This window comes from Chiloscyllium punctatum, chromosome 40, assembly GCF_047496795.1.
Source record: "Chiloscyllium punctatum isolate Juve2018m chromosome 40, sChiPun1.3, whole genome shotgun sequence".
Classification (NCBI taxonomy): domain Eukaryota; kingdom Metazoa; phylum Chordata; class Chondrichthyes; order Orectolobiformes; family Hemiscylliidae; genus Chiloscyllium; species Chiloscyllium punctatum.
This window is the reverse complement of record NC_092778.1, coordinates 56,368,443-56,381,258: the sequence shown is the minus strand read 5'-3', so window position 1 is coordinate 56,381,258 and position 12,816 is coordinate 56,368,443. Positions and strand designations below refer to the sequence as shown.

Genomic DNA, 12,816 nt, shown 5'->3' with positions numbered 1-12,816 from the left:
AGGTGAGTGGTCAGATGCATGGCAGATGCAGTTTAATGTGGATAAATGTATGGTTATCCACTTTGGTGGCAAGAACAGGAAGGCAGATTACTACCTAAATTGAATCAATTTAGGTAAAGGGGCAGTACAGAGAGATCTGGGTGTTCTTGTACACCAGTCAATGAAGGTAAGTATGCAGGTACAGCAGGTAGTGAAGAAGGCTAATAGTATTCTGGCCTTCATAACAAGAGGGATCGAGTATAGAAGCAAAGAGGTTCTTCTGCAGCTGTACAGGGCCCTGGTGAGACCACACCTGGAGTACTTTGTGCAGTTCTGGTCTCCAAATTTGAGGAAAGACATTCTGGCTGTTGAGGGAGTGCAGCATAGGTTCACGAGGTCAATTCCTAGAATGGCGGGATTACCTTACACTGAAAGACTGGAGAGACTGGGCTTGTATACCCTTGAGTTTAGAAGACTGAGAGGGGATCTGACTGAGACATATAAGATTATTAAAGGATTGGACACTCTGGAGGCAGGAAACATGTTTCCACTGATGGGTGAGTGCCGAACCAGAGGACACAGCTTAAAAATACGGGGTAGACCATTTAGGACAGAGATGTGGTGAAACTTCTTCACCTAGAGAGTGGTGGCTGTTTGGAATGCTCTGCCCCAGAGGGCAGTGGAGGCCCTGTCTCTGGATTCATTTAAGAAAGAGTTGGATAGAGTTCTCAAGGATTGTGGAATCAAGGGTTATGGAGATAAGGCAGGAACAGGATACTGATTAAGGATGATCAGCCATGATCGTATTGAATGGTGGTGCAGGCTCGAAGGGCAGAATGGCTTACTCCTGCACCTATTGTCTATTGTCATTTTAACAAGTTAAAATGAACATCTTTATGAGAACTGCATTACAATCATCTTGGCTGTTCCTATTCATATCTTTTCATTATTAAAAACGTGACTTTTGAAAAACAATCAAGTATATTAGACAACTGCCCTGGCCTCAAACCTCAGTTCAAATTCAAACCAGATTAAAAAGATTAAAGTTAGGCTTCTAGCTTTGCTGGTATGACACCAAGTACACAGTGGGTAATTCTCAATTCCAACTCAGTGCTCTTTACCTAATGTTCTCACTCACCATTGTAAGGCGGAGGTGGGGAATGAAAAATTGTCAAACTGGTGCAGAGTGGGTCATCATTCCAAGGTTGAAACAAGAGTGCAGTAAATTTTAATCTGTAACACTGTGCAATACCCAACGTGCAAATGCTTAATCTTTACAGTGTGACCCAAAATAGGAAGCGCTCTCATGTTCTAAACTAACATTACTCAGTTTGAAGAGCAAAGTAATGAAATTAATTTATGCCAGCCAGTTTTGAAGTAGCACCATGCTAAGGTTGTGGTATTGGTAGGGGTGAAACCATTTCCTCCTCTCAAATGCATTATGTGAAATATGTTCCCACATTAAAATCAAGAGAGGAAGCAAAAATGGCATGCTTTTGCAACCTTGGTTCTTACAAACTTGCAAAAAGATATTTTTAGATGTTGCAACAAAATTTGTTTCAATTTATAGAATCTCTCCATTTAACATGCTGAGAAATCTTCCTGACAAGTCAACAATTATACAGCTAAAAGAGGGAGTTTGCTTGTAAAGAGCCATTTTTCTTTGCATACATTACAAATACCTCTACAGGGAGGTAACTTATTGTAAACCATGTTAAAAAGAAAGTTGAATCATTTCCTGATAAATTGCTTTTGAAATACTGGTTTAACAAATTCATTCACATTCAAGATTAGTCTCTATGTTCCTTTGGCCTTCCTGATTAGATTAGATTATTTACAGTGTGGAAACAGGTCCTTCGGCCCAACAAGTCCACACCGACCCTCCGAAGAGCAACCCACCCAGACTTATTCCCCTATATTTACCCCTTCACCTAACACTACGGGCAATTTAGCACGGCCAATTCACCTAACCTGCACATTTTTGGATTGTGGGAGGAAACCGGAGCACCCAGAGGAAACCCACACAGACACGGGGAGAATGCACAAAACTCCACACAGATAGATGTCTGAGGCGGGAATTGAACCCGGGTGTCTGGCGCTGTGAGGCAGCAGTGCTAACTGCGGTGTCACTGTGCCACCAACTGCTCTCTTTTCACATACTGGTGGCTGTCTTTATACTTTTGTATCAAGGATAGATTTAAGGAAACTCAAGTGTGATGGGATGCACTATATTGGAGCATCAAGCAAAAAGTAGCAATTTAGAATGACCACTTTTCGGTCACAAGATACTTCTTCAATTCTAATATGTGACTGAATAACTAACCAGTTGCGCATTCTATAATCTGAAGGGGAAAACTCTATGGATTTTCCAGACAGTTCCATGCATTTAACTTCTGAGTTCTGTATTATAGTGGCTACCATGAATAGTGAATCCAAATTTTTGGAATGTCAAGAATGAGAACTGCAAGTTATATTCAGTTGCATCATCTGGTCTACAGAAGTGAAACAGTCAGAAAATTGTGAAGCCACTAAGCACACAGTTACAAAGGCAGTTGCAAAGGGAAATTCCAAAGTCTTCTACAGACGTATAAACAGTAAGACAGTAGTTAAAAGGAGGAAGGAGCTGATCAGAGACTAAAGAAAGGGAATATATACACATGGAGACAGGGAGCATGGTTGAGGTATTAAATGAGCATTTTGCATCGTCTTTACCAAATAGAGAGATGCTACCAAGGCCATGGTGACAGAAAGGGGCAGTTAGTCAATAATAGAGTTCAAAATTCATTTGGTTGAAGTGTTGGATAGGCGGTTTGTCCTCAAAATTGACAAGAAACCAGGATGAGATGCATTCAAGGATTCTGAGAGAAGGTTGATGTTTCCTGGACTCTGGCACTTCCCCTGAATTCTGGAGAACTGCAAACATTATGACCTTGTTCAAATAAGATTATAAAGATCATCCCAGCATTAGCATACTAGTTAGTTTAACTTTGTTACTGGGATAACTTCTAGGAAAATTTAGTAGTCAGTTAGAAGAATGTACAAATGATCTAACGGAGAAATCATACATAACAAAAGGGTGTCAAGTGGAAAATCAGAATCGGAGAAATCTACAATTGGTTTAGCAAATGTGGTAAACAAACCAATCAAAATCAACAGTAAGGATGCAGAGTAGGGCTTGATTAGATCTCGATCAAATAAATGACAAAATAAAATTTCTTGCATTAAAAATATTTACAATTTTAAAAACAGCTGAAGCCATGATGAATCCTGTTTGGTTCTGATTATGTCTCAAACTTAAAAGCATTTCATTTGCCTCACAAACATAGTCAAAGCCTTGGTCTTCATAGTAAATATGGATGACAATGGAAGAGATCATTAAAAGATGAGTGAAAATCAAACATCTTGTGTGTATATAACATTGCATTATTGGGCTATACAATCCATCTTTCCCATCTTCTTCCAAGGTAATTCTGTCATATTGTAGAGCAGATGGTCCTAATGGAACATTGTAGCTTCAGTAACTGGTTCACCTATTGTTTGCCCTCTCCTGCTCCAAAACAAGAACAAAATATCGTCTGGTAAATTTCCAGCTGCACTTCTTATTTAATTTTTCCAATTAGCTCAGATAATACAGAATGATCTTTACTTTCTGCAAACCAATCCCCTCAGCTATCCAAATAAACAAATCCCAGGAGCTGATATTGTCTTTCAAGGTTACACAATAAAATGTTGTAAACTTAAATTTAGTTTCAAAGAACCTCAAATTGGAGAAGCCGCCTGCAAGACAAGCTCCTATGCTTTATTTGATGAGTGTAGTAACAGCTGGAAAAAAGTGATTGTAAATCAATTCAGAAACAAGAGGTAATTACATCTGTAAAAACATTGCAACAATGGGGGTCCGTTTAGCGGTCAGATCCTGTTGTTGCCTCAAGTATTTTGTTCCTGCAATGGGTTAAAAATGCCCTTGCTATTTACAACATAGACAAGCAGGAGGCTGGAAGAACACAGCGAGCCAGGCAGCGTTAGGAGGTGGAGAAGTCAATGTTTTGGGTGTAACCTTTAGGTGAACACAGAGTATTGCTTGGTTGGTCTACGGGAGGAATGAATCTGATTGGTAGGTGGAAGGAAGGGTTGATAGGAGGAATGGAAGGGAGGGGGACGGGGACAGCAGCGGGGGGGGCAGGGAGGTGAAACTTATTTATTTAAATTTGGAGAATTCAATGTCGGGTCTTCTAGGCTGTAGGCTGCCACAGCACCCACAGACTTGTTATTTCCATCTGCACAGTAGTCCTGTATAGTGTACAAGGCAAAAGTGAGGACTGCAGATACTGGAAACCAGAGATTAGAATGGTGCTGGAAAAGCACAGCAGGTCAGGCAGCAGAGGAGCACGAAAATTGACGTTTCGGGCAAAAGCCCTTCATCAGGAATGCAGAAAGAGAGCTGCCAGCGTTGAGAGATAAGTTGTGTGTGTGTGTGCGTGTGTGTGTATGTATGTATGAAGGGGGGGGGGGGGTGCAGAGGGCTGGGGAGAAGGTACCAAAGAGTACAACCGGTGGATGGGGGTGGGGATGGAGGTGATAGGTCAGAGGGGAGGGTGGAGCAGATAAGTGGGAACGGAGAGTGGCAGGTAGGACAGGTCACGAGGACAGTGCTGAGCTGGAAGGTTGGAACTGAGGTAAGGTTTGGGGTAGGGAGTGGAGGTGGAGAGGAAATGAGGAAACTGGTGAAGTCCACATTGATGCCCTGGGGTCGAGGTGTTCCAAGGCAGAAGATGAGGCGTTCTTCCTCCAGGCGTCGAGTGGTGAGGGAGCAGCGGTGGAGGAGGCCCAGGACCTGCATGTCCTCAGCAGAGTGGGAGGGGGAGTTTAAACGTTGGGCCACAGGGCTGTGGGGTTGATTGATGCGGGTGTCCCGGAGATGTTCCCTAAAGTGCTCTGCAAGAAGGCATCCAGTCTCCCCAATGTAGAGGAGACCGCATCGGGAGCAACGGATACAATAAATGATATTGGTGGATGTGCAGGTGAAACTTTGATGGACGTGGAAGTCTCCTTTGGGGGTATTTGGACTGTTCTACGTAGCCAAAGACACAGGCATAGTTGGGGCCCATACGTGTGCCCATGGCTACCCCTTTGGTCTGGAGGAAGTGGGAGGATTCAAAGGAGAAATTGTTAAGGGTGAGGACCAGTTCAGCCAAACTAATGAGTGTGTCGTTGGAAGGGTACTGTTGGGGACGTCGGGAGAGGAAGAAACTGAGGGGCTTGGAGACCCTGGTCATGGAGGATGGAGGTGTAGAGGGACTGGATTTCCATGGCCAAGATGAGGCGTTGGGGGCTGGGGAAACGGAAGTCTTGGAGGAGGTGGAGGGTGGTGTATCAAACGTATGTGGGGAGTTCCTGGACTGTTTGGGGGGGGGGGGGGGGGGGGGGGGGAGCGGGGGAGAGAAAGTGAACAAAAAAAGGACAGTATTGAGGTAAGTGGAAACAATAGGTCGGCTGGGGTGGTCAGGCTTGTGGATCTTGGGAAGGAGGTAGAATCGGGTGGTGCAGGGTTCCGTGACTACGAGGTTGGAAGCTGTACAATTCCAGTGTATTGTTTGTGTTGCTTTCTCTTCATTGGAAAGATGATACCCCTTTTGTATATACTTTGATTATTCTTTTAGTAGTAAAGAATATTTTTGCAATAAAAAATGCACTTATCTTTTGCTTATAGGCCATGAACATGGTACTGCCTAATCAAAATAACATTTCTCAAAACTTATTCAACATTAGTACAACATTGACAATTACCTGGCACCTTAAACTCCACCTTTATTCAAACCATGTGTTACCCTGTCTTTAGTTCTCACCTCCTTCATTAGTGGCTGTTTCTCAGCCAACGGGCTGAAGGGGAAAAACAGTAATAATGCTGGGCCTTTCTTCAGTTCATTGTTGAGGAGAAGGCTCTTGCTTCCATGTGGTCGTAACCAGTACATAAAGGTCTCACGGTTCTCAAAAGCCCAGCTGTAGATATTCACTGCTGTGACGTTTAAAACCTCACGGGGAAAGATCTATAATAGGAGAATAAACCAAAGTTTCAGGATGTTTTGACTGTTACATTACAAAAAAGGAAAAACTCAAATGGCCAAATATATAGTTTTAAAAAAAGCAAGTTGACAACACACTTCCTTGAAAAGAGGATTTATATCTATTTATACTGCATTTCTGTTTTGTCATCTCTTTGGTCTCCCCTGCCACAATCAGCTGTTTAATCTCCATTTTCCATCAAAGCTGAGCCTAAAAGCAGGTATGGTACAAAAGACCACAGTAGGAAGCTCCTCTCCAGTCTTTCCAGACTCTCAAAGCGGGTAACATACCCCAACTCACCTTGCAAGTAAATCTACGTTCTACCAATAAAGTCACCATGTACGAGAGACAAACTCTATTGGAAAGACATCAATTTTCTAACCTAATCCATCAAAACAGGTTATTTGACATGGATAGTCCAAATTGCTGTTCATCCTTTATGTGATAGTATGCCTAATCTTGTGTTTCTAATGTTTCTTTTCTTTCATTATCTACCTAATCTCTCTCCTTTATTCTTTCATCCCCCATTAATTTGGAAGTGAGTGGCCTTTTCAGTCATTTCAGAGGACAATTAACAGTCAACCACACTGCTGTGTAGTGGGAGATCACATGCAGACCAGGTAACGAAAGCATATTTACTTCTCGAAAGGGTATTAGTGAACGAAATAGGCTCTTACGACAATTGATACCAGTCTCGTGGTCACCATTACTAGGACTAGCTTTTACTCAAGTAATTCACCAGCTATCTGAGCAGGTTTGAACTCATATCCTCAAAGCATTACTTCTGGATTCATAGTAGAGTGATATTACCACTAGCTGACCATATTCACCCATTCTAAAATGTTGCTACAAGCTCCTCTTTTATTTAGTCATGACTAATCTTAGAAAGTTTTCAAAGCAGGATATGACACACTAATCCTACAGAATTGCACTTATAAAGTATATAGAGTCATAGAGATGTACAGCATGGAAACAGACCCTTCAGTCCAACTTGTCCATGCCAACCAGATATCCCAACCCAATTGCGGCACAGTGGCACAGCAGTTAGCATTGTTGCCTCATAGTGCCAGGGACCGGGTTAATTCCCGCCTCAGGGAAATGTCAATGTGGAGTTTGCACATTCTCCCAGTGTCTAAGTGGGTTTCCTCAGAGTGCTCCAGTTTCCTCCCATAGTCCAAAGATGCGTAGGTTAGGTGAAGGGGTAAACGTAGGGGAATGGGTCTGGATGGGTTGCTCTTCGGAAGGTCGGTGTGGACTTGTTGGGCCGAAGGGCCTGTTTCCACACTAAGTAAGTCTATCTATCTAGTCTCAATTGCCAGCACCCGACCCATATCCCTGCAAACTCTTCCTATTCGTATACCCATCCAGATGCCTTTTAAAAATGTTGCAGTTGTACTAGCCTCCACCATTCCTCTGGAAGCTCATTCCATACACATATCACCCTCTGCGTGAAAAAGTTGCCCCTTAAATCTCTTTTATATCTTTCCCCTTTCACCCTAAATCTATGCCCTCTAATTCTGGACTCCCCCCAACCCAGGGAAAAGACTTTGCCTATTTATCCTATCCATACCCCTCATGATTTTAAAAACCTCTATAAGGTAACCCCTCAGCCTCTGACACTCTGGGGAAAAACAGCCCTAGCCCATTCAAGTTCTCCCTATAGCTCAAACCCTGGCAACATCCTTGTAAATCTTTTCTGAACCCTTTCACGTTTTGCAACATCTTTCTGATAGGAAGGAGACCGGAATTGCACGCAATATTCCAAGTGGCCAAACAAATATAAAGTAGTTTCTTAAGAAACCGAAGACTGTCTTTAAGTTATCACTTACTATGGAAGAGTTGAAATGCCTATGCATATAAATTGTTCCAGGACTGGTTACAGATATCCTTTCTGCCACCTGTTTGCTGGTTATCACACCAAAACGAATGGTTCCTTGATAATCTGAAATCACAAGAATGCTCTATTTAAACAGATTTCCAAAATTCATTCAACAACGTCTTAGGATTAGAAGATCCAATGTAATAGAACAATACAAGCTACAATGGATAGTTTAGAGGACTACTGTTTTTAACATGCTGGTCAGTTTGCCACTGTTCAGCTTGTCGGAATTTAATCCTGAAAAAAAATGTATTTGGGAGGACTAAAAGGCAAGAAAACACACTTTGAATGGTAAGGACCCTCGGAAATAGAGGTGATCAGAGGGACCATGGTATACATGCCCATGGATCGTTGAAGACAATTGAAGCTCATGGATACTTGGCTTTTATTAGTCAAGGCAATGAAGAGAAAAGAGCAAGGTGGCTATGATGGAGCAGTATATAATGTTAGTTAGGTTACAATTGGAGTACTGTACGCAGTTCTGAGCCTCACACTACAGGAAGGATGTGATTACACTAGAGCTGGTGAAGAAGAGATTCACCAGAATGCAGGCTGGGCTGGAGGGTTTCAGCTATGAATGGAGGCTAAATAGGCTGGGGTTGTCTTCCTTCGAGCAGAGAGGGCTGAAGGAGGATCTGATTGAGGTGTACATAGTTCTGAAGGGCATTGGCATGATGGGTAGGGAGAACCTTTTCCTTTTCGTACAGGGAATAACCAAAGGGCAGAGTTTTGAGATAAGGAGCAGATGGTTCAGAGGGGCTTTAAAGGAAAGAAATTTCACCCATGGGAATTGCATATCTGGAACTCACCTGTCTGAAAAGGTGATGTGGGCAGGAGCCATCAAGAAAGTTTACAACCAGTTAGATGAATACCTGAAACACCACAGCATACAAGGCTGAGAGGACTGCAGATGCTGGAAACCAGAGCTTAGAGTGGTGCTGGAAAAGCACAGCGGGTCAGGCAGCATCCGAGGAGCAGGAAAATCTACGTTTCGGGCAACGTAGATTCATCAGGAAGGGAGGCAGGGAGCCTCCAGGGTGGAGAGATAAGTGGGGGTGGGGGGGTGGAGCTAGGGAGAAGGTAGCAAAGAGTACAATCGGTGAACGGGGGTGGTGATGGAGGTGATAGGTCAGAGGGGAGGGTGGAGTGGATAGGTGGGAAGGGAGATTGGCAGATAGGACAGATCATGAGGACAGGTCATGGGGACAGTGCTAAAAAAAAATACAAGGCTACGAGCCAAGTGCTGGAGAATGGGATGAGAATGGAATGAGAATGGAATGACCAACACAGACACAATGAGTCAAAAGGACTTCTTTCCATGTTGTAAAAGTTCTAAGAGAACGCTTTAAAAAAAAATGATAAACACACAACCCAAAACCCTGAAAAAGGGTAGTTATAGAAAGCTAATGAGATTTTCTGCATATCACCTATCCTCAAGAAAAAAAATCAAAATCAATAAAGATACTTAAGATTGCAATTTTAAATACTAATCAAGCAACTTTATTGTCACATCAGAAAGCCACTTCTATTTGTCTAAATAAAATATTCTCTGGTACCATAGCATAATTTTAACAAAATATCTTAACAGGGATTTTCAAAATAAAACCAGACATTTAGCCATCATTAATTGGCAGTACTTAAACAGAGTCCAATTAGCGTAGCGAGACATCAAGCATAATGCTTATAAACTCAAATGACCTCAGTGTAATTCTGGCTGACATGACATTTTAGACATTAGCACCAAGTATTCATAAAAGGAACTTGCAAATTCCATGCACATCAACTGTAGCTTGTAATGCTCAGTTTAAACTAGAATAGGGGATGCGTGGACATGTCTGTTCTATTGATGTCTATCTGAACTGAACCACAAGTATAATGGAATTAAACACATGCAGTCATTGAAAAGTTTGCTGTACTGTGGAAAAGTGAATAAGCTCTCAATAGAGTATTCCTAGCATGTAGAGGCATATTCAAGAGTTCAACTTGTCTGAAGTCACAATCAAAATGACAGCTGTGTTTAAAATTGGTGACGATATTATTCTCTGCAATGACAAGCTAATCTTCAAAAACACATATTCAGTCAATGCATTTCATTGATGATGCAAATGTGTGATCAAATTCCATTTAAGTAAGCAGTTCAAAATAATTCAAATAGTTAACATTACTTTTCAGTCTTCTTCCCCACATTCCAAGGTGTTAAATAGAAAAGATCAACAACCATGCATATTCCTTTCACAAAGGTACAAGTGTTACCAGAAATTAAGCTCAGAAGAAAACAGACTTTCCACATAGAAGTAAACACACCAATAACTTTATTAGTAAAAATGGTGTCTCAAATAAATAACACCACGCTTCAAATGTTTTTTTTAAGATTACTTGCAGTGTGGTAACAGACCCTTTGACCCTCCGAAGAGCAACCCACCCAGACCCATACCCCTACATTTACCCCTTCACCTAACACTACAGGCAATTTAGCATGGCTAATTCACCTAACCTGCACAGTTTTGGATTGTGGGAGGAAACCGGAGCACCCGAAGGAAACTCACGCAGACACGGGGAGAATATGCAAACTCCACGCAGACGGTTGCCTGAGGCGGGAACTGAACCCAGCTCTGTGGCGCTGTGAGGCAGCAGTGCTAACCACTGTGCCACCGTATGTTAAAGCATGCTGATATTTCAACCTTAAATCAACCCAATGTGACCAGAAAAGCATATTATTTTGTTCTTTCACAATTCTGAAGATGGAAAATCACATTTATCCCCAGCAAAATATTTTTGGCTCCCTTCAAATAGACTTAACTCTCTACATTGGTGGGATTATATTTTTAAATTATAATATTTTCCCTCTACGTCAATATGAATTTACCTTTACAATCCTCTATTTCAATTTCTGATTGTCTCGCCTATTGCTTTACAGTACTTCCTTCTGAGAAGGCAGGATGGGACCACTATGTTCCGAGTTATGCAAGCTGCTGTGTTATTAGCGTTGTTGTTTTCTAGCTTTTCTTTCCTATTTTTCTGAAGGTGTTAAATTTTCTTTTGGCACCTTGCCCAAGATTCTGAGTAACAACATTCACCACTTAGATTTGCAAATGAAGACTGAGGAGAACCTGAACTCTCTCCAGTGTGCATGTTCTGCAGCAAGATCGTAAAATAGTGGTCAAAAGCACAAGCCCATACATTTTAAACAAGGTGACAAGACCAACTGTCTGGCATCAAATAATACCACAGCAGAATTAGTTAAGCTGTCACAAATCAGGAACTGAAGTCAAACGTTCTATTACAGAATCACAAGACTGCTGTGGCACAGGAGTTCAGTCAGCTCATCGTGCCTGTACTGGCTTGTTAAATGATCAATCCTAGCCTTCTGCTTTCCCCCGCCATACTCCGGCACACTATTTCTATCTAAATAATTATCTCCTGCCTTCTGGAATGGCTAACCGAACCTGCCTCCACTGAACTTTCGGGAAGTGCATTCCAAAACTCAACTACACTCAGACTGAAAAAAAGTCTTTTCTAAACTTCACTTTTGCTTCTTTTGCAGATCATTTTAAATCAATATCACTTATTCCTTTCACGAGCTGCAACAGTTTCTCCCCATCTACTCTAGGATATAGTGAGAACTGTAGATACAACCTGAAATGTCAATTCCCCTTCTCCTCTGTTGCTGTTTGACCTGCTATGCTTTTTCCACTTTCCCTCTTTATTCACCCTATCTACTCGACCAAGCCCACTCTTTGTTCAAAATATCTATCAGAACTCCTCTTATTCTTCTTCTCTCCAAAGAGAATAGTCCAACATCTTCAATATGTTCTTCTGGAGTTCCACACTGTCCTATCACAGTTTGCAATTCTTCCAACTTTAGTGTATTCTTGCACCAGGATCTTGATCATAACATTTCAGGACAATCAATGATTTCAATACCAACCCAGAGAGAACACCACTACAACCTTCTTCCAGCCCCCCAAAAAAATCAATTGATAATTACTCCCTGTTTCCTATCACTCAGCCAATTTTCAATCTATATTGCCTTGGACACTCTTATTTCATGCCTGAAACCTTCCTTTTGGTCTGTTCTATGGCACCGTACTAAATGCCTTCCTGTTATTTCTTCAAAACGTCCCACAAGTTAATTGAAGATTATTGCCTAGTCAACTCACCTTTTTTTTCCACATAATTACTAATTCTATCCCAAACGAATGCATCTAGAAGCTTCCTCAGTTAAACGGATTGGTCGGTAAATGCTAGGCTTATCCTTACAAATCTTGTTGAACAAGGCCATAATCTTTGCCATTTTCCAGTCCTTTAACACCTCCACAAAGTCTAGGGAAGTGCTAATGCTCCTGCAATTTCAATTCTCACTTCCTTCAAAATCCTTAGGTGCATTTCAGCTGGTCCCACTGTCTTGTCAATTTTGAAGACTAACAGCCGATCCAATACTTCTGCCCTATTAATTTTGAACCCTTCTCATGAATTAGTTCCCTCATATGTCATCAAGTCCTGGGTAGCAGCACTCTCTATAATTAGTAAAGACAGATGCAAAGTATTAATTTAACAGCTCAGCCAATGATCCTTCCTCCTCGTGTAAATCCTCTTTTAAGTCCATAATCAGCCCTATGCCTCCTTTTACTATTTACGTGGCCATGGAAAACCTTAGGACACCTCCTTACACTGGGTGCCAGTCCTCTCATTATTCCTCTTTGCTTCTCTCATTTTTTTTTTGCACCTCCCCTCTGAACCTTCAATATATCTCTTTTTCCTCAATTTTCTCTTTTAATCTGACACTTGTAATATGCACACTTTTTCTTCATCTGATTTTCTCTCTCCTTTGCCATCCAGGATACTCTGGATTTGTTTAAGTCGCTAAAACTGTCCTAACTTTCTGATTTGAGGGA

General features: G+C 41.7%; 1 protein-coding gene across 1 annotated transcript in view; it reads right to left on the bottom strand.

The window, feature by feature from the left end:
• Positions 1-12,816, bottom strand: part of txndc11 (thioredoxin domain containing 11) — a 77,522-nt gene that overhangs the window by 16,183 nt on the left and 48,523 nt on the right. The window contains exons 6-7 of the mRNA XM_072559991.1: positions 7,872-7,984; positions 5,826-6,026 (exon numbers count right to left, since the gene is read on the bottom strand). Of these exons, the coding sequence (XP_072416092.1) occupies positions 5,826-6,026; positions 7,872-7,984 (314 nt within the window). The remainder of the gene's footprint in view (positions 1-5,825; positions 6,027-7,871; positions 7,985-12,816) is intronic.